The following is a 22,584-nucleotide window of genomic DNA, read 5'->3' as shown; positions in this document are numbered from 1 at the left end:
ACATTACTATATTTTGGAGATCATTTCATTTTCAAATTTGTATTTGTATTTATTATGGATCCCCATTAGCTGCTGCCAAGGCAGCAGCTGCTTATCTTCCTGGGGTCCAGCTAAATTAAGGCAGTTATACAATTTCTTAAACAGTACAATACATTCACAACAGATTTCACAACACATTAAGTTTGTGCGCTCAGGCCACTACTCTCCTACCACATATATACAACACAAAATCCATGTGTACATGTGTGTATAGTGCGTATGTTATCATGTGTTATCGTGTGTGTGTATGCATGTGTCTGTGCCTGTGTTTGTGTCTCTTCACAGTCCCCACTGTTCCATAAGGTGTATTTTTATCTGTTTTTTAAATTACATTTTGCTGCTTGCATGAGTTACTTGATGTGGAATAGAGTTCAATGTAGTCATGGCTCTATGTAATCCTGTGCACCTCCCATAGTCTGTTCTAGACTTGGGGACTGTGAAGAGACCTCTGGTGTCATGTCTTGTGGGGTATGCATGGGTGACGGAGCTCTGTGCCAGTAGTTCAAACAGACAGCTTGGTGCATTCAACAACCTCTCACAAATACAAGTAGTGATGAAGTCGATCTCTCCTCCACATTGAGCCAGGAGAGATTGACATGCATATTATTAATGTTAGCTCTCTGTGTACATCCAAGGGCCAGCCGTGCTATCCTGTTCTGAGCCAATTGTAAAAATCCTAAGTCCCTCTTTGTGACACCTGACCACAAGACTGAACAGTAGTCCTGGTGAAGAACCGCGCTTTATTATGGACAGACTTCTCCCCATCTTAGCTACTGTTGTATCAATATGTTTTGAAAATGACAGTTTATATTCTTGCACATGGGGTGAGACATTCTTACTAATCTGCTAGAGAACCGGTTTGGATTTAAGTATAACTTTTGTATGACTGAAGCCTTTAGTGAGAGGTGTAATGCTTTAATATTTAATCATTTCTGCCCCCTGAATTCATATTCATTAAATAAATAGGCCCGTTTAATTTTGCGTGGCTTGCCGTTCCAAATAAAAACATTTGCTCATATAATTTAAAAAAACAGGTCGCTAGGTGTAGGCAAGGCCATAAGCAAATAGGTAAACTGGGATATACATTTACATTTACATTTTAGTCATTTAGCAGACGCTCTTATCCAGAGCGACTTACAGTTAGTGAACACATATATATATTTTTTTATACTGGCCCCCCGTGGGAATCGAACCCACAACCCTGGCGTTGCAAACGCCATGCTCTATCAACTGAGCTACATCCCTGCCGGCCATTCCCTCCCCTACCCTGGACGACACTGGGCCAATTGTGCGCCGCCCATGAGTCTCCCGGTCGCGGCCGGCTGCGACAGAGCCTGGATTCGAACCAGGATCTCTAGTGGCACAGTTAGCACTGCGATGCAGTGCCTTAGACCACTGCGCCACTCAGGAGATATGACCAAAGAGTCAATCAGGGTGATTTTTCCACAAATAGACAGGTATTTTCCTTTCCATGGTAGCAAGATCTTATCTTTTTTTGCTAATTTACGATTAAAATATTTTGTAGTGAGATAATGTTTTTGTTTTGGGATATGAATACAGAGTATGTCCACATCACCATCAGACCATTTTATTGGTGAACTACACGGTAATGTAGAAGTTGTATTTTTTTGTGATCCAATATGTAATATAGTACACTTGTCATAATTTGGTTGTAATCCAGAGAGGTTATAAAAAGTATCAAGATCCTCAATGAGGCTGTGGAGGGATCCAAATTGTGGATTTAAAAGAAAACCTGAATCATCAGTGTACAATGACACCTTTGTTTTTAAGCCCTAGATTTCCAGCCCCTTGATGTTATTGTTGGATCTGATTTTAATAGCTAACATTTCAATGGCCATAATAAATAGATATGCCGATAGTTTTACTCCTCTTGACAGTTTAATACTTTCTGAGAAGTAGCTATTATTTACTATTTTACACCTAGGGTTACTATACATAACTTTAATCCATTGAATAAGAGATTCTCCAAAATTGAAATATTCCAGGCATTTATATAGAACTTCTAGTCGTACTTTATCAAAAGCCGTTTCAAAGTCAGCTATGAATACCAGGCCTGGTTTCCCAGATTTTTCATAGTGTTCTATTGTTTCCCGTACTTGTCTTATATTATCTCCAATGTATCGTCCATGTGAAAAACCTGTCTGATTAGGATAAATAATATCCGACAATACCTTTTTAATTCTATGCACTATGCATTTTGCTAGAATTATTGCATCACAACACTGAAGTGTAATGGGCCCCCAATTTTTGAAATGGACTGGATCTTTTATATTTACCACCTGGGTCCTGTTTCAGTAATCATTAAATCAGACCTTCTTGTTGAGTATCTGATAATCTATCCTTTTTATAGGAGTGGGTAAAACATGCTAATAACGGTCCTCTGAGTACATCAAAAAAGGTTTGGTATACCTCAACTGGTATGCCATCCAGCCCAGGAGTTTTCCCGGACTTAAAGGCTTTAATTGCATCAAGAACTTCCTCCTCTGTAATTTGTCCTTCACATGAGTCTTTCTGTAAAGCTGTTAATTTTACATTATTAATAGAAAAACAATCTGTACAATTAGCTTTGGTTAGTGGAGATGGAGGAGACTCTTTCCAAATATTGTTTGGTGAATCATGGGTGACTCCGTCATTTGTAACAAGTTTCAGTAAATTATTTTTGGTAGCATTTCTATGTTGAATATAAAAAAATAATTGGTTGAATTTTCCCCCATATTCCATCCAGTTCGCTTTATTTTTTATAATATATTACACTTGCTCTTTCTTGAATAAGTTCCTCTATTTAAATAAACAAAACTGTTACTGCACTGCCCCTTTATGTTTCTAGATAGCACCTTTTTTTCTAAGAGTGTATGTTCTTTCATACTGAAAGAAATGTTGGTTGTATCAAATGGAATGCAACGATTACTACACCATGCTGTCCCCTCATGGAATAATTTGTCCATATCATTAGTCAGATGAAATCAAATGAAATCAAGCTTTATTTATACAGCACATTTCAGACATGGAATGCAACAAAATGTTCTTCACAGGAAAAAAAAAACAATGAAAAAAACAATGAAAATAAAAGCTGAAATATTTACTACACAACAAACATAAGATAAAAAACTAAAGACTTACAAAAACTGAAGGACTATAAAGCACCTTAAAGAATACAAAAGCTACATTATTTTATTTTAAATATGTCCACAGTTTATCTGGCAGGCTATTCCAGAGGCTGGGGGCATAATAACTAAAGGCTGCCTCTCCATATCTCTTGGTCTTAGGCTTTGGGATAGTTAAAAGACCTGTGCCAGACAGAATTTGCCATATAACTTAATGTTCCTAAAGTAGAGGGCAGCTCAAACTACTCATATTATTTTACAGCCATGTTTTACAACAATTGCCAGCACGGTTTTATTAGTGACGTAAGTTATGATCTGCCACTGCCGTCTTACATATTCCCCCTTATAATGGGACTATGTAAGACAGCTTTAGTGCTGCAAGCTCAAAGGCCTTAATTTGAAGCAGGTTGTCGATGAAGCGTGCTGCACGACGTAAGCTCCATTTTATTGATTTATTTGCTGGATCTGGACACGCTCCGATGGAAACCAATACAGTGTTGTTTTTTTTACAGAAGTAATGCATAGATCTTCACTGCTGACTTTATGCATCTCCTTGGATTGGGTGGATTGTTTCACAAGATTGTACTAATATCATGTGGCCAAACCCACTAGAACAATTTTACTCGTGTCAACAACAGGGAAAACTGTAGAAGGGTCCAGCGTCGTGTTCCAGACACGTGCGAGTCCTGTTGAACTCTCATCCATCACATTTTGGGAACATTATAGGAGAATAGCCAGGTGAAATACAGTGTCTTGCGAAATTATTCACCCCCCTTGGCATTTTTCCTATTTGTTGCCTTACAACCTGGAATTAAAATGAATTTTTTTGGTGTTTGTATCATTTGATTTACACAACATACCTACCACTTTGAAGATGCAAATTTTTTGGGGGGTGAAACAAACAAGAAATAAGACAAACAAACAGAAGACTAGAGCGTGCATAACTATTCACCCCCCCCCCCCCCCCCCCCCAAAGTCATACTTTGTAGAGCCACCTTTTGCAGCAATTACAGCTGCAAGTCTCTTGGGGTATATCTCTATAAGCTTGGCACATCTAGCCACTGGGATTTTTGCACATTCTTCAAGGCAAAACTGCTCCAGCTCCTTCAAGTTGGATGGGTTCCGCTGGTGTACAGCAATATTTAAGTCATACCACAGATTCTCAATTGGATTGAGGTCTGGGCTTTGATTAGGCCATTCCAAGACATTTAAATGTTTCCCCTTAAACCACTCAAGTGTTGCTTTAGCAGTATACTTAGGGTCATTGTCCTGCTGGAAGGTGAACCTCCGAGTCTCAAATCTCTGGAAGACTGAAACAGGTTTCCCTCAAGAATTTCCCTGTATTTAGCGCCATCCATCATTCCTTCAATTCTGACCAGTTTCCCAGTCCCTGCCGATGAAAAACATCCCCACAGCATGATGCTGCACCACCATGCTTCACTGTGGGGATGGTGTTCTCGGGGTGATGAGAGGTGTTGGGTTTGCGCCAGACATAGCATTTTCCTTAATGGCCAAAAAGCTCAATTTTAGTCTCATCTGACCAGAGTACCTTCTTCCATATGTTTGGGGAGTCTCCCACATGCCTTTTGGTGAACACCAAACGTGTTTGCTTATTTTTTTCTTTAAGCAATGGCTTTTTTCTGGCCACTCTTTCGTAAAGCCCAGCTCTGTGGAGTGTATGACTTAAAGTGGTCCTATGGACAGATACTCCAATCTCCAATGTGGAGCTTTGCAGCTCCTTCAGGGTTATCTTTGGTCTCTTTGTTGCCTCTCTGATTAATGCCCTCCTTGCCTGGTCTGTGAGTTTTGGTGGGTGGCCCTCTCTTGGCAGGTTTGTTGTGATGCCATATTCTTTCAATTTCTTAATAATGGATTTAATGGTGCTCTGTGGGATGTTCAAAGTTTCAGATTTTTTTTTTATAACCCAACCCTGATCTGTACTTCTCCACAACTTTGTCCCTGACCTGTTTGGAGAGCTCCTTGGTCTTCATGGTTCCTCCTACTTGGTGGTGCCCCTTGCTTAGTGGTGTTGCATACTCTGGGGTCTTTCAAAACCGGTGTATATATATTGAGATCATGTGACATTTCATGTGACACTTAGATTGCACACAGGTGGACTTTATTTAACAAATTATGTGACTTCTGAAGGTAATTGGTTGCACCAGATCTTATTTAGGGGCTTCATTTCTGTAGAAAAATGTTTAACAAGTTATTTCTTTAATTCCACTTCACCAATTTGGACTATTTTGTGTATGTCCATTACATGAAATCCAAATAAAAATCCATTTAAATTACAGGCTGTAATGCAACAAAATAGGAAAAACGCCAAGGGGGGATGAATACTTTTGCAAGGCACTGTATGAACATTCAGTGCCCTGACCTCTCCTTGAAATATCTGAAACAGGGCTGACAGATTTTTATACACAGTGATAATAATAGGTTAGGCATTCTCGCACGGTTGATTATAGGGCTCTGCAATCGAGAACTTCTTCTGTCAATGCTAATGAGAATAAAACATATATTGATTTGTTATATTAAGGCAGAACAATTAATATAATTGAAGGTGTCCATTCAAACGATATGTTTGTGCCTAGGGAGGAAGTTTCATTTGCAAATGATTTTGAGTTGATTTCCAATTTTTTCTGATTATGGTTTTTCTCCAACTATTTCCGAGGCAAGCCAGGCCAACGCAGACTGTATGAAGTCTTGTTCCCATTGCTCTCAGCAATCTGCAGTGCAAGGGCCACAAATGAAGTGCTGTCACGCCCTGACTCTGGGGACTCTTATTTGTTGAGTCAGGGTGTGTATTTTCTATGTGGTGATTGTCTATGTTGTATATTCTAGTATTTGTATTTCTATGTTGGCCAGTGTGGTTCCCAATCAGAGGCAGCTGTCGCTCGTTGTCTCTGATTGGGGACCATACTTAGGCAGCCTATTGGCACTAGTGTGTTGTGGGATCTTGTTTCGTGTGAGGTATGTTGTTTGTGTACCTTGGACTTCACGTATCGTTAGTTTATTGTTTTGTCGTTGTGTTTATTCGTTAAATAAACATGTTGGCATATCACGCTGCGCCTTGGTCCGTCCCGTCCTTCAACGAACGTGACAGAAGATCCCACCAAATGAGGACCAAGCAGCGTGCCCAGGAAGAGCGAATAGCCATGTCACAGGTGGGCAAATGGTGGTCCTGGGAGGAGATATTTGCGGGGAAAGGGCCATGGACGAAGGTAGATGCCCAGGCAGGAGAGGTGAAACGGCGCCAACCGTGCCGACGACGGAGACCCGAGAGGCAACCCCAAGAACATTTTTTTGGGGGGGGCACACGGGGTGGATGACGAGGCTACAGGAGGCTAAAAGGGAGAAGGAAAGTGTAGAGGCACGGCGAGAGGAGCTGGTTAGGCAGCAGAAGGAAGTGGTGCGTGTCGCCAGTCCGGTCCGGCTCGTTCCTGCCCCTCGCACCAAGCCAGTGGTGCGTGCCGCCAGCCCGGCCCGGCCTGTTCCTGCCCCTCGCACCAAACCAGTGGTGCGCGTCGCCAGCCCGGCCCAGCCTGTTCCTGCCCCTCGCACCAAGGCAGTGGTGCGCGTCGCCAGCCCGGCCCGGCCTGTTCCTGCCCCTCGCACCAAGCCAGTGGTGCGCGTCGCCAGCCCGGTCCGGCCTGTTCCTGCCCCTCGCACCAAGCTAGTGGTGCGCGTCGCCAGCCCGGCCCGGCCTGTTCCTGCCCCTCGCACCAAGCTAGTGGTGCGCGTCGCCAGCCTGGCCCGGCCTGTTCCTGCCCCTCGCACCAAGCCAGTGGTGCGCGTCGCCAGCCCGGTCCGGCCTGTTTCCTGTCCCTCGCACCAAGACAGTGGTGCGCTTCGCCAGCCCGGCCCGGCCTGTTCCTGCCCCTTGCACCAGGCCAGTGGTGCACGTCACCAGCCCGGTCCGGCCTGTTCCTGCCCCTCGCACCAGGCCAGTGGTGCGCGTCGCCAGTCCAGTCCGGCCTGTTCCTGCTCCTCGCACCAAGCCAGTGGTGTGTGTGTCCAGTCCGGCACGGCCCGTGCCTGTTCCACCGGTGCCTGGTTCGGCACCGGTCAGCTGCTCTACTCCGGAGCCAGAGCAGTCCGCTCCACCGGTGCCCAGTTCAGCTCCGGTCAGCTGCTCCACTCCAGAGCCAGAGCAATCTGCTTCACCGGGGTCCAGTCCAGCTCCGGTCAGCGGCTCCACTCCGGAGCTAGAGTAGTCCGCTCCACCGGTGCCTGATCCAGCTCCGGTCAGCTGCTCCACTCCGGAGCCAGAGCAGTCCGCTCCACCGGTGCCCAGTTCAGCTCCGGTCAGCTGCTCCACTCCAGAGCCAGAGCAATCCGCTTCACCGGGGTCCAGTCCAGCTCCGGTCAGCGGCTCCACTCCGGAGCCAGAGCAGTCCGCTCCACCGGTGCCTGATCCAGCTCCGGTCAGCTGCTCCACTCCGGAGCCAGAGCAGTCCGCTCCACCGGTGCCCAGTTCAGCTCCGGTCAGCTGCTCCACTCCAGAGCCAGAGCAATCCGCTTCACCGGGGTCCAGTCCAGCTCCGGTCAGCAGCTCCACTCCGGAGCCAGAGTAGTCCACTCCACCGGTGCCTAGTCCAGCTCCGGTCAGCGGCTCCAGTCCGGAGCCTGAGCAGTCCGCTCCACCGGTGCCTGGTCCAGCTCCGGTCAGCGGCTTCAGTCCAGACCCAGACGTCAGCCCCTCTCCAGGTTCGGGGTCTCCCACACCAGGGTCCAGACAGGGCTTGGAGTATAGTGGGAGGAAGGAGAGGGGAAGCAACGCGCCGAGGTCTAGACCAGACCAGGGGCGCAACAGGGAGGCGAAGAGTGAGAGGTCGTCACACCCTGAGCCGGATCCGCCTCCGAGGCGGAATGCCCACCCGGCCCCTACCCTGTTATGTATATGTTGTGCGGTCGGAGTCCGCAACTTTGGGGGGGGGGGGGGGTACTGTCACGCCCTGACTCTGGGGACTCTTATTTGTTGAGTCAGGGTGTGTATTTTCTATGTGGTGATTGTCTATGTTGTATATTCTAGTATTTGTATTTCTATGTTGGCCGGTGTGGTTCCCAATCAGAGGCAGCTGTCGCTCGTTGTCTCTGATTGGGGACCATACTTAGGCAGCCTATTGGCACTAGTGTGTTGTGGGATCTTGTTCTGTGTGAGGTATGTTGTTTGTGTACCTTGGACTTCACGTATCGTTAGTTTGTTGTTTTTGTCGTTGTTTATTTCGTTCAAATAAACATGTATGCATATCACGCTGCGCCTTGGTCTGACCCGTTCATCAACGAACGTGACAAGTGCATCCAAATGAAACATAATTTACTGTTTTATATTGATTAAGTGGGGTAACTTAGATTATCAGATTTGACTGCTCTGTGGGGCCGGGTTCTCCAGGTTCTCTGTGGTCTTTGGCGCTGTTTCTCCAGGTCTTTCAAAGTTTTCCCCCTTTTTCATTAGTGTGCCAGGGGTTTCTTCTTTTAAAACAGACCATTGGAGAACATGGACTTGGAATCTGCAGCTTCACATGTACATGTTCTTAGATTAATCCTGCAGTTTACAAGGCGCAGAGAAGAGACTAGATGGTGCCGATAGACATGGTCGCCCTGTTCATGGCTCCTAAGCAACTTTGTTCAAGCATTTCACTATACCCGCAATAACATCTGCTAAATATGTCTATGCGACCAATAAAATTTGATTTGATTTTATATGGAATTGAAATTGTAAATTGAAACAAAGGTGACCAATTATATTATTCATTCTAACTGAAGAAACTGCATAAACATTGCTAAGGCAGGTTACATTTTTATTTATGTTTTATTTTACCTTTATTCATTGAGACCAAGGTCTCTTTTGCAAGAGAGCCCTGCATAACAAGATCAGCAGCAATTACACATTAAAAGTAAGACACAAACACTTAAATCTAGGCAGTGTACAGGAAACACAAATATACAAAAACACAACTATAAAAAACAAGCACAATCCTCTGTGAAAAGGCGCTCCACCAAGAAGAAAAAGAGGCGCTCCACCAACACTCTGAACTGCCCGAAAGGCACCAATGCATCCAACTGTAGGGTATTCAGTTTTACCTAAATCTTTAGTGACAGAAGGAATTTGAAGAGTTAGCCACCCCTGTGAGCGGGTATGTACGGTATCTTGTACTTCTATAGGTTATTAACGATGGAAGGTAATGCGGGAGTTTTTCCGTAAGAGCTTTATAAATGAACAGAATGCCAAGTAGGAGTGAGTCTGATTTTGGGGGGGACATGTTTTCTATTAAAACAGGTTTGAAATGCTAATTTCTATTGACTTTTGAGAAAAGGATACAGACAAATATTAATTTATAAATGGGCAAATTTACAAGGCTATAAGGGGGGTCTTGCAGAGGGGCACTTACTCTGGTACAGTCCAATCAGGTACAGTCCAACGATAGCCATTCATACTGTACTGAATACCAGTGTGACTGTTCATGTAGATATATTCAATTAAACAACCATTTTGTACTCTTTCTCTGCTACTACTGTATATGAAAAATATCCTAGTATTTTTCTAACTTTCCCTATGTCAGGTTGTTACTACTGCTGCTTTACAGACTGTATGGTTTGAAACAGCGTAATATTTTCAACTTATAATACAGTTATTATACTGTAAAAATAACCAGCAACATACACAGTAAAAAAAAAATGTTTCATTTAAAAAAAGTAGGCATGAAAGGTCAAACTGAAATTAATCAATCTTCACTCTACAAAATAATACAAAATAAATTATCATGGCTGCCTCTCTCCTGCATGAAGTTAGAACGTGCAATACACCCTCTAGATTTAAGTTGCTATAATTTCATCAGAGATCATATATGATTATTCCGATTGATTCACACTATGACAGATCATCAGCCTATGAACTCTATGAGCTTGGAGTAGGCACTTCCCCCTGAAGCTAGGACTGCAGAGTACCCGCCCATATTCTGAAAGCACCTGTAACCCTACCTCTTCAAAGAGTATCTTAAATAATACTGGTGTCAATAAGGGCAGCAGAAAAACCACTTCTCTCCAGGAAAAACATCAGGGACAGACTGATATTCTGCAAAAGGTACAGGGATTGGACTGCTGAGGACTGGGGTAAAGTAATTTTCTCTGATGAATACCCTTTCCGATTGTCCGGAGAAGACAAGGTGAGCGCTACCATCAGTCCTGTGTCATACCAACAGTAAAGCATCCTGAGACCATTCATGTGTGGGGTTGCTTCTCAGCCAAGGGAGTGGGCTCACTCACAATTTTGCCTAAGAACAAATCCATGAATAAAGAATGGTACCAACACATCCTCCGAGAGCAACTTCTCCCAACCATCCAAGAACAGTTTGGTGACGACCAATGCCTTTTCCAGCATGATGGAGCACCTTGCCATAAGGCAAAAGTGATAACTAAGTGGCTCGGGGAACAAAACATCGACATTTTGGGTCCATGGCCAGGAAACTCCCCAGACCTTAATCCCATTGAGAACTTGTGGTCGATCCTCAAGAGGCGGGTGGACAAACAAAAACCCACAAATTGTGACAAATTCCAACCATTGATTATACAAGAATGGGCTGTCATCAGTCAGGATGTGGCCCATAAGTTAATTGACAGCATGCCAGGGCGGATTGCAGAGGTCTTGAAAAAGAAGGGTCAACACTGCAAATATTGACTCTTTGCATAAACTTTATGTAATTGTCAATAAAAGCCTTTGACACTTATGGAATGCTTTTAATTATACTTCAGTATACCATAGTTACATCTGACAAAAATATCTAATAACACTGAATCAGCGAACTGTGTGAAGACCAATACTTGTGTCATTCTCAAAACTTTTAACCACGACTGTATAGGGAATAGGGGGCCATTTGGGACGCATCCTTAGTCCAATTTCTGGGCAATTCCAAGGTAAAATGTATGCCAAAGTAAAACCACTGATTTAAAAGTTTAACAAACCATACAACTCAATGCACAATGACTACTTTGAACAATTTACACAGTAAAAAAAAAACATTTACTTGAAAAATTGTGCAGATGCAAATTCTGGTTACAGAATTACAGTAGAATCTCTCTCAGTTTTATTCCGTTACCAAACTTTGTATCTGCAAAGTTTGCAAACGGAAGTCTGCAAACTTTGTATCCGCACACCAAGCCAGTGGTGCGCGTTGCCAGCCCGGTCCGGCCTGTTCCTGCTCCCCGTACCAAGCCTGTGGTGCGCGTCGCCAGCCCGGTCCGGCCTGTTCCTGCTCCCCGTACCAAGCCTGTGGTGCGCGTCGCCAGCCCGGTCCGGCCTGTTCCTGCTCCCCGCACCAAGCCAGTGGTGCGCGTCGCCAGCCCGGTCCGGCCTGTTCCTGCTCCCCGCACCAAGCCAGGGGTGCGCGTCGTCAGCCCGGTCCGGCCCGTGCCTGCACCCCGCACCAAGCCAGTGGTGCGCGTCGTCAGTCCGGCACAGCCCGTGCCTGTTCCACCAGGCACCGGTCAGCTGCTCCACACCGGAGCCTGAGCAATCCGCTCCACCGGTGTCCAGTCCAGCTCCGGCCAGCAGGGCCAGACCAGACCAGGGGCGCTACGGGGGGGTAGCGAGAGAGTGGTGGTCACGCCCAGAGCCGGATCCGCCCCGGGGGGGGGGGGGGGGGGGGTGGGGGTACTGTCACGCCCTGGCTCTGGGGACTCTTTAATGTTGAGCCAGGGTGTGTAGTGTCTGTGTTGTGTTTTCTATGTTCATGTTCTGGTTCGTGTATTTCTATGTTGGCCGGGGTGGTTCCCAGTCAGAGGCAGCTGTGGCTTGTTGTCTCTGATTGGGAACCATACTTAGGAAGCCTGTTTTGCACAGTTCATTGTGGGATCTTGTTCTGTATAGGTTTGTGTTGGTGAACCTGTAGACTTCACGTATCGTTTGTTGTTTTGTTGTTTGAATAAAGTACTCATTAAAAGATGTATGCATATCACGCTGCGCTGCGCCTTGGTCCGCTACTCACGACGTTCGTGACAGAGAGACACCGTCAACGCATCAATTCACGTACACTGCGTAGCATATGCCAATTTAATTGTTAGGAGAATCCATAATAAACAGTTGTATTTGATATGTTCGCTATGTAGCCCTTGTGAATTATTGATGTGTGTTCCTTTTGACTCACCTTACATATGGGAGCCACCATACCTGCCTCCGGTTATGTTGGCTCATGAACGTGAGGAGAGTTGTAGCTAATACACCCTAGCAGTTTATAAAGAATTTAGCTAGTCTCGTTCTTTCAAGATTATCTCTTGAAAGGAGTTCCTCGAGTTTCCCAGCCATAGCCTGCCTAGGCTATATGCCTGTGCTATAAATTAACAAAGGTAGGCATAAAGTTATTGTTTTCAAATAGCCTATGTATTATTGGCACTGGCAGCTAAACTTAACACTAAATATAAACATTTTAACTATACATGTCACAATTCCAGACGTAATAATGCACAACAGTCTATTTTCTAGCAATTTATCTGCTCACTTTACTAGCATTGCTTCGTCTTGATGCAAGAGAAATATTTTGTAACATCTGAAAAAAATATCTCATAACACTGAAGCAGCGAACTTTGTGAAGACCAATACTTGTGTCATTCTCAAAACTTTTGACCACGACTGTAGTTCGTCCAAGCCGTCCACAGCTGCAGATCTTTCACCGTTCTCGGTCCCTTTTTGCCAATTCTGTTCGGTGACACCAAGATGTGTCGTGGAAATACTTCTCAAAGATATCTCTCAGACACTGGAGCGTGTGAGTTCAGAATAGACTTTATTACAAAGTAACAAGCCGAGCTGGTCCGCGGAGCAACTGCCAGTCCCAGACTTGGAGCTCTCTTTTATACAGCTTCATCTTTTCACATCATATCGGAACCCCCTCTTTATCCAAATAGCCACCCTCTCTTGACCTTGAGCCACTATGGTTTCTTTGTCTAGCCTCTTTCCTGTCTATCCCCATGTCTGCTTGGTTTCCCGTCCTCTTGCCTGACTCTATTGGTGGCGTGATAAAGACAGTTCCTTTAAAAATAATATACATACACACCTGATGATAATTATATAGTACATTGATTACTGCAGTCACAATGTGGTTGTCCAGTCATGCATCTGAATTACAAAATAGGTTTCATAATATGTTTCATACATCATATGTTTCAAAATATGTTTCATACATCATAGACAGGTGTAGTCACTAATCCTCTTTTAAACCCATAATGATTCTGCTTATTGTTAAATGATTTTATAATATATGTAATAGAAAAATACCTATATGTGCAGGCCAGTCAAGTTCTTCCACACAGATCTTGACAAACCATTTCTGTATGGACCTTGCTTTGTGCACAGGGGCATTGTCATGCTGAAACAGGAAAGGGCCTTCCCCAAACTGTTGCCACAAAGTTGGAAGCACAGAATTATCTAGAATCTCATTGTATGCTGTAGCGTTAAGATTTCCCTTCACTGGAACTAAGGGGCCTAGCCCGAACCATGAAAAACAGCCCCAGATCATTATTCCTCCTCCACCAAACTTTACAATTGGCACTATGCATTCGGACAGGTAGCGTTCTCCTGTCATCCATTAACCCAGATTCGTCCGTCGGACTGCCAGATGGTGAAGCGGTGATTCATCACTCCAGAGAACACCTTTCCACTGCTCCAGAGTCCAATGGCGGCGAGCTTTACACCACTCCAGCCGACGCTTGGCATTGCACATGGCGATCTTAGGTTTGTGTGCGGCTGCTCGGCCATGGAAACCCATTTCATGAAGCTCCCGACAAACAGTTCTTGTGCTGATTTTTATGCACTACGTGCTTCAGGCTGTCCTGTTCTGTGAGATTGTGTGGCCTACCACTTTGCGGCTGAGCCGTTGTTGCTCCTAGAAGTGACCACTTCACATTTACCAGGGCAGCTCTAGCAGGGCAGAAATTTGACGAACTGACTTATTGGAAAGGTGGCACGTTGAAAGTCACTGAGCTCTTCATTAAGGCCATTCAACTGCCAATGTTTGTCTATGGAGATTGCATGGCTGTGTGTCCCTTTTTTTTTTTTTTCACCTGTCAGCAACGGATGTGGCTGAAATAGCCGAATCCACTAATTTGAAGGGGTGACCACATACTTTTGTATATATAGTGTATATTGAAACTAATTTCATACATATAATAATACACTGAGTGTACAAAACATTAAGGACACCTGCTCTTTCCATGACATTCACCAGGTGAATTCAGGTGAAAGCTATGTCACTTGTTAAATCCATTTCCATCAGGGGAGGAGACCGGTTAAAGAAGGATTTTTAAGCATTGAGACAATTGAGACGTGTACCATTCAGAGGGCAAAAGGGCAAGACGAAATATTTAAGTGCCTTTGAATGGGGTATGTGTCAAGAACTGCAACACTGCTGGGTTTTTCACGCTCAACAGTTTCCCGTGTGTATCAAGAATGGTTCACCACCCAAAGGACATCCAGCCAACTTGATAGAACTGTGGGAAGCATTGGAGTCTACATGACTGTGGGAAGCATTGGAGCCTACATGGGCCTGCATCCCTGTGGAACGCTTTCAACACCTTGTAGAGTCCATTCCCAGACTAATTGTGGCTGTAATGAGGGCAAAAGGAGGTGGGGTGCAACTCAATATTAGGAAGGTGTACTTAATGTTTTGTGCACTCAGTGTAGATGTAGACACGCAGTGACAGTCTGTTGGGTTACAATATTATCAATTGACACATTGTGAATTAAATTGTAATTGACACAGAGGCAGGGAATGGAGAACATGCTTTTTTTCAAATCCTCCTACAGAGTCGCATACAGCCCAGAGGTTTTTGATTTGTATAGACCATCGGAAAGAGCAGACTCTAAGGTTTCTAATACACTACATTTGGCAAACAACTCTACCATCTTTTTTCAATATTTCAGTTTTTTGTAGAATAACCACCAGATCAACTCACTCCAAACGTGAGGACTCGCGACACTCAGCAATAGTTTGTTTAGGGAAAATATCATTTCTATTTTATTCTGTTATATTGAAATGTATTCTTACTATAAAATATATGTGTGTTGACTGTGATAAGGGCAGGGGAATATAAGCGTGTCTTGTCTGCAAAATTAACAAATTCACTTTTTGATTTCATTGGCATGGCGCATAGCCATATAGACTAAACACAGTAACATAAGCTACATTAAACTCAAAGTATGCTATTCTGTTCTTTTGAAATACATTTTTTTTCTATGATGTTTCTTAAGATCTTCCTAAACAAAATAATGGATTTATTTGTGGTGGTGGATATGAAATGGCTTTTATTAGACTGTTTAAAATGTAGATGTCCAAAGGGCATGGCATTGGCGTCTATTTGTATTCGTAGAGGCCGCGCTATTCTAGTGTTAGCCTGCCAACAAAATACGTAAAACAGGCTTGCGTTAAAACTGCAATCTGTATTTTAAAAAATAAAATAATTGTCCAGCATTTTATACATTTGTGGCAACAGCTGGTCAATGGTGTCTATATTTGCCCAAATATTTTCCCTTACAATGAAAACCCCAACTGATTTATAGTTGACTAATTACATTGCACTACAGGAATGCAGTTGAAACGTGTTTGTCATCCAACCATGTTTCTTGTCCAAACATGGCTCAGTTGTATGTCTGGCTTGAGGGTATACACCAGTGTTTCCCACTGTTTCCCCAGGGGATAAACTTGCTCAATGTTGCACTTGCAATGGCAATTATTGTAATTGAGCACATTGACTATCTGCATTATTCTGCCTTGAGATCTGAATACTGAATGTTGTATTTTCTCGCAAATCTGACATCAATAAATGAGTCAGAGTTGGGCGCAACAGATCTCACGTCAGAATACCAACCCATGTTCTCTGTATATTATGCCTCTTTGAGGGGCCAGCAAAGGAAACATCAGCCTCTGTCCTTTAAATCATGAATGTATAATTGCAATGCTTGTCAGTGGCCAGCAACTTGACTTTGAGCTAGTCAGAGAGCATGAACCCCTACGTGGGGGAGCCAACAAAAAAGGCGGGCATTTTCTCTGTACATCCATGGATGAACCAGTCACACTTCATATGCAATGTAGGCTATGAGATGGACTGCATTAGAACAGTGTTTCTCAACCTCCGGTAGGTACAATGTTGCTGACCGGTTGGTCAGTTAGTGAGCTGACACTGATTTTATTAGAGTTTAAATGGCAATTTTACTATACATGGTGCTCAAAGGAGGGAAACCCCGGCATGCCAGTCCCTGGAACAAAACAGGTTGAAAAACACTGGGTGACCTCATTAGGCCTATTACTGAGAATACGAACGGCATCCTGCCTTAAAATACAATTGTTCACCCATTACCTTTTACAGGGCCCACCCAGGAGCTTTTTGCCCATTGATTGACAGACTTTGGAATGTAGAACTTACCTTTCAAAAGCAATTGTGTAAAAAGTAAGTGTTCCCATTGTGTTCCAATTGTGAAGAGCATACATAGTTTCTCCATACCACTTGTCAGAGCTTTGTTGGATATTGCTGGATTTATGCACATGGCCTTGTTTTGCACTCAGTTTGCAGCTTTGGCTGTACATTTTTGTAAGGCTGTGAATATGTATAAAATGTTCTACTTTTTTAATTGAATGTTTTTCACCTCAATAGGGTCCTCCTGGTCTACAGGGTGACAAGGTAGGTAAACAAATGTTTATAGCTGTTTTATTCATATGTTCAATATGTAATTAATGCATTACTTTCCAAGGACTAACTTTCTTTGATTTCTCTGGCATTGGCACTACAGTGGATGGACATTATCTAAATTCCTTGGCTTCCCACCCTCTCTTACAATACATTTTTGGGTCAAAAGCATTCATGTTTGACACTAATGTATTCCATAATTAAATATGTCCATAAAGAATGTAGTTTTGTATGGCATTCTGCAGTTCCCATTAAAATGTTAAGTCCTTCCTACCTCAAGTCTCAGTTGTGAATATTTAAATATTCACGTTGTTCACAAATCCACTGCACACTACAGTAATGACTTAACACCAGGGCCTCCATAAAATGGCAGCCGAGCAGCTGTTGGTATTCGTGTTTAATGAAAGTTCTGTTTGCTATCAATCCTTGTTGTTCAGTCAGACCCCTTTAATAACTCAATGGACCTCATCAACAAACTGTGTGTCGGGCACAACACGTACAGTAAATACCAGAAATGCAGAATGGGTCATTCAAAAGTTGAGGTTTATACTAGTGTAGCTAACTGACAGTTGGTAATTGGATACACTTACATATTGTTTGGCCTCGTTCAAGCAACTCTGTTCAATCACCCACCCAAGTTGAATAAAGTACACCGTCTGAGGATGTGCCAGTCCAGTGGTAGTTCATGTCAGTTTTATTAATAACGCAAGTCAAAAATTAGAGGAAGAATTGGCATGTCTTAAATGTGTGGCATTCCAAAAGAGGTGTTTTATTACCCGTTGTTCAGTATTTACCTTATCTGGATCCTTTCATGTGTGTCTCTCTACATCTCCTGGCGAGGTATTAAGAGATTGGTCATGTATGCATTTTACTCTATTATCAGCTGTTCATCTTTATGAGGAGATGATTCTGATAGCTTAAAGGGGCCATATTCAGTTCAAACAATAACAAAGAGGATCATTTGGTAAACAGCTGAGGGATGGGGCTGGAGAAATGTTACCACTCTCGATTGTTATGGACAGAGCTATCAACACAAGGACTGACCATCCATGATATCAAAATGATAGTTTTAACCATATATACAATGTTTGTGTACAATTAAATTGATTACAAAAAAAAAGGTTTATATTTTGGGTTCTGATGTGGTATTACAGAACTAAGCTCATGAGGCGTCTATAAGTTATAGTCTTCAAGAAAATCAATGGGTATATAATTTTCATTTAAAAGTCTAAAAATAGATGTAGCAATCGCAGATTGCCCCTTTAATAAAGAGGCTATACAGAGCTTCTGCCTCTGGGGTGCTCTTGAGCCAAAAGGGGTTGCATATATCGACAGTAATATTGTCCAGAAATTACCTCATTGGACTGAAAGTGGCACATTTTCCCACACCCATGAGCAAAAGTGTAGCCTAAAACTACCCCCCCACACACACACACACATACGCACACACATACACATGCACACGCACACACACACATGCACATACACACACACACACACACACACACACACACATACACATACACACACACACCACACATTTTCACAGTGTAAAATGAGCCTTTAATAGTTTCTTCCTCAGGGGAACCTAAAGGCTATGAGCCAGGAGAGAGCTCTTGAGGGACAGCATGTCTCACCAAACCTCCCCAAACCCACACCACTGTCCCGCTCCCCCTTCCCCTCAACCCTGTTCACATCAGTCTGTGTTATCATAAGTGATTTTACTCTCAATCACAATTAATATTTGAGGCTGACTATATTATTTTTCCTTTCTTCTGTGTGTGTGCATGTGTGTGTGTGTGTGTGTGTGTGTGTGTGTGTGTGTGTGTGTGTGTGTGTGTGTGTGTGTGTGTGTGTGTCTGGTTGATACATTTACTTCAAGACATATTCTTTCTGCCCTTTGCAGGGGGATCAAGGTGACCAAGGACCGCGGGTATGTGGTTTGCTCCTTCTTGTCATTTTCTGATTGGCTGTTGAATGTGACTTTGTGTGACTGTAGTCCTCGCCCAAATTGTGGGCAAAAGATCTGAGATGCATGAGATTCCAGGGATGTGGTTTTTGCATGGGATTCCAAGGATAGTTTTAACTCTTTTTTTTTTTTTTACAAAGACAACCAGAGCGACATACTGTAGTTCCAATATTATCAGAAAACTACAGACGGGTTATATAGGTTGCTGAAAATGACTGTCCATAATTTATTGTTTTAGTCATCTCAGGGATCCTACTTGAAAACCTGACAGAGAAGCAATTTCCAGTTTTGCTCATCACTAAACAGTCAATAGACATTAAATCATAAAATTACACTAAAACTGTGTAGGACATCACTAAAGACTTCACAATAACAACCCAAATGTTAAATGTGGCGGAGAACGCTACCTGCCCCAAATGCATAGTGCCAACTGTAAAGTTTGGTGGAGGATAAATAATGGTCTGGGGCTGTTTTTCATGGTTCGGGCTAGGCCCCTTAGTTCCAGTGAAGGGAAATCTTAACGCTACAGCATACAATAACATTATAGACAATTGTGTGCTTCCAACTTTGTGGCAATAGTTTACACTTCCGCGTTTATATTTTTGTATATATAACAGCCTAGCTCGAACCATGAAAAACAGCCCCACACCATTATTCCTCCTCCACCACACTTTACAGTTGGCACTATGCATTCGGGCAGGTAGCGTTCTCCTGGCATCCACCAAACCCAGATTGGTCCGTCGAACTGCCTGATGGTGAAGTGTGATTCATCACTCCAGAGAACAGGTTTCCACTTCTGAAGAGCAGATATCTTTGTTTCTTGGGACCTAGAACTAGCATCTCTGTTATGTCCAAGTTTAAAAGTAAAACATTTGCCGCCATCCACTTCCTTATGTCTGAAACACAGGCTTCCAGGGTAGGCAATTTTGGGGCTTCACCATGTTTCATAGAAATGGACAGTGTGTTGTCTGCATAGCAGTGAAAGTTGACATTGTGTTTCTGAATGACATCACCAAAAGGAAGAATATATAGTGAAAACAATAGTGGTCCTAAAACGGAACCTTGAGGAACACCAAAACGTACCATTGATTTGTCAGAGGACAAACCATCCACAGAGATTAACTGATATCTTTCCGACAGATAAGATCTAAACCAGACAAGAACTTGTCGGTGTAGACCAATTAGGGTTCCCAATCTCTCCAAAAGAATGTGGTGATCAATGGTGTCAAAAGTGGCACTAAGGTCTAGGAGCACAAGGACAGGTGCAGAGCCTTGGTCTGATGCTATGAAAAGGTAATTTACCACCTTCACGAGTACAGTCTCAGTACTATGATGGGGTCTAAAACCATACATTATTTGTCTTCAGGAAGGCAGTGAGTTGCTCCGTAACAGCTTTTTTTTTTATTGAGAGGAATGGGAGATTCGATATAGGCTGATCGTTTTTTAAATTTCTTCCACTTTTAGTGAGTTTGGTACACATCCAGAGGATAGAGAGAGGTTTATTATGTTCAATATAGGAGGGCCAAGCACAGGAAGTAGTTTTTTCAGTAGTTTAGTTGGAATAGGGTCCAGTAGACAGCTGGAAGGTGTTGAGGCTATTTTCGTGAATGTGTCTCCATTGATTCTAGGTCCTGACAGTTCTGTGCAGACTCAGGACAACTGAGTTTTGGAGAAATACGCAGATTCAGAGAGGAGTCCGTAATTTCCTTTCTAATGATCTTGATCTTTCCGGCCAAGAAGTTAATAAATTCATCACTGCTGAAGTGAAGGCCATCCTCACTTGGGGAATGCTGCTTTTTAGTTAGCTTTGCGACAGTATCAAAAATACATTTAGGATAGTTTTTATTCTCCTCAATCAGGTTGGAAAAGTAGGCTGATCGAGCAGCAGTGAGGGCTCTTTGATATTGCACGGAACTGTCTTTCCAAGCTAGTCAGAAGACTTTCAGGTTGGTGGAGGGCCATTTCCGTTCCAATTTTCTGGAAGCTTGCTTCAGGGCTCGGGTATTTTCTGTATACCAGGGAGCTGATTTCTTGTGACAAATGTTTTTCGTTTTTAGAGGTGTGACTGCATCTAGGGTATTACGCAAGGTTTAATTTAGATCCTCGGTTAGGTGGTTAACTGATTTTTGTACTCCGACGTCCTTGGGAGGGAGTGTGGAATCTTTGGTTTGTCCGAGAATTGATAGCGTGGCTTTTGATAATCCTTGGTTGTGGTCTGAGCAGATTATTTGTTGCGATTTCAAACATAATAAGATGGTGTTCCGATAGTCCAGGATTATAAGAAAAAACATTTAGATCCACAATATTTATTCCATGGGACAAAACTAGATCCAGGGTATAACTGTAGCAATGCGTAGGTCCGGAGACATGTTGGACAAAACCCACTGAGTCGATGATGGCGCCGAAAGCCTTTTCGAGTGGTCTGTGGACTTTTCCATGTGAATATTGAAGTCACCAAACATTGTAATATTATATGCCATGACTACGAGGTCCGATAGAAATTCAGGGAATTCAGTGAGGAACTCTGTATACGGACCAGGAGGCCTGTAAACAGTAGCTATAAAAAGTGATTGATTAGGCTGCATAGATTTCATGACTAGAAGCTCAATAGACAAAAATGCTGTCATTATTTTTGTAAATTTAAATTTTCTGTCGTAAATCTTATCAACACCTCCACCATTGTGGGATGCACAGGGGATATGGTCACTAGTGTAACCAGGAGGAGAGGCCTCATTTAACACAGTAAATTCATCAGCCTTGATCCATGTTCCAGTCAGGCCAATCACATCAAGGTTTTGATCAGTGGATTAGTTCGAAAAAACTCTAACTTTTTTTTTAAATCAGGGAATAAGTCCCTTGACAAATCCTTTTGGGTGGCAATTGTATTGACAGGTGTTTGGCACACAATAAAGTCAAAGCTACACAATCATCAAAGCTAATTGCTTCAAAATAACATTTGATGTTGTTGGCATGTAGTACAATTCCTTACAATGTATTTAAAATATTATCCTGAAACTGGTTTTCAGTGTCTTTCAGAGATAAATGAAAATGTTAAGTCCATTATTACGTAACCAAAAAAAATAGTGGGGAGACAAAACAATTAACTTTTTCATGGCTTGTTGATGTCGATGAAATGTGGAACCGATAGCTTGACTACTCCGCTGTTATGGATGTTTTCATAACTTTGATTGTGTTGTGTCTGGAGCTCTTTATGTTTTGTCTGTGTTGAGCCATCTTGTGCTGTATGTCCTTTTAGGGATTGCCTGGTCTCCCTACACTGGCTGCTTTGCACAGCAATCAGATCCTGACTGTCAAGGTTTGTTGGTGTGGCCTAGCTGCTCAGTCTGACCCCTGGACGACACACACTGAGAATGAATGCATCACTGGTGGGCCCTTACTGCTGGCCCCAATGACAGACCAGGGCCAGGCACAGTAGTTAATCAGGGCCACCAACAGTCTTTTACCCGAGGGGTTTCCTTTTCATGTAAAATGCCAGGGCCCCATTGAAATGAAAGGTAGCTTTTTATAACCCAGTAATGTGTAGTTGATTATGACCAGAATTGCAATTTTTCTAACCAAGACATGGTCTGGCTAATGTCCATTGATGCTGAATGAATGGAAGGATCTTAGCTAGGAACATTAAACGATAAACCAAAGTAAAAAATAAAAAAATAAAAAAGAATCCCATACCCATGGTTCACCGCAAATCTCTCAATCCGAGGTATAATCTTCAATGGGCTATTTAGTGCTAAATATACTGTATATCCTGAAGTATGA

General features: G+C 43.1%; 1 protein-coding gene across 1 annotated transcript in view; it reads left to right on the top strand.

Annotated features, from left to right (window-relative positions):
* LOC311113065 (uncharacterized protein) overlaps positions 1-22,584 on the top strand; it is a gene marked incomplete at its 5' end in the record, with an annotated part of 408,058 nt that overhangs the window by 263,186 nt on the left and 122,288 nt on the right. The window contains 3 exons of the mRNA XM_084156203.1: positions 16,806-16,832; positions 18,745-18,771; positions 22,064-22,123. Of these exons, the coding sequence (XP_084012329.1) occupies positions 16,806-16,832; positions 18,745-18,771; positions 22,064-22,123 (114 nt within the window). The remainder of the gene's footprint in view (positions 1-16,805; positions 16,833-18,744; positions 18,772-22,063; positions 22,124-22,584) is intronic.

This window comes from Coregonus lavaretus, assembly GCF_964263955.1.
Source record: "Coregonus lavaretus genome assembly, chromosome: 39".
Taxonomy (NCBI): Eukaryota; Metazoa; Chordata; class Actinopteri; order Salmoniformes; family Salmonidae; genus Coregonus; species Coregonus lavaretus.
The sequence above is the reverse complement of the archived record's forward strand: the minus strand, read 5'-3'. Positions and strand labels throughout refer to the sequence as shown.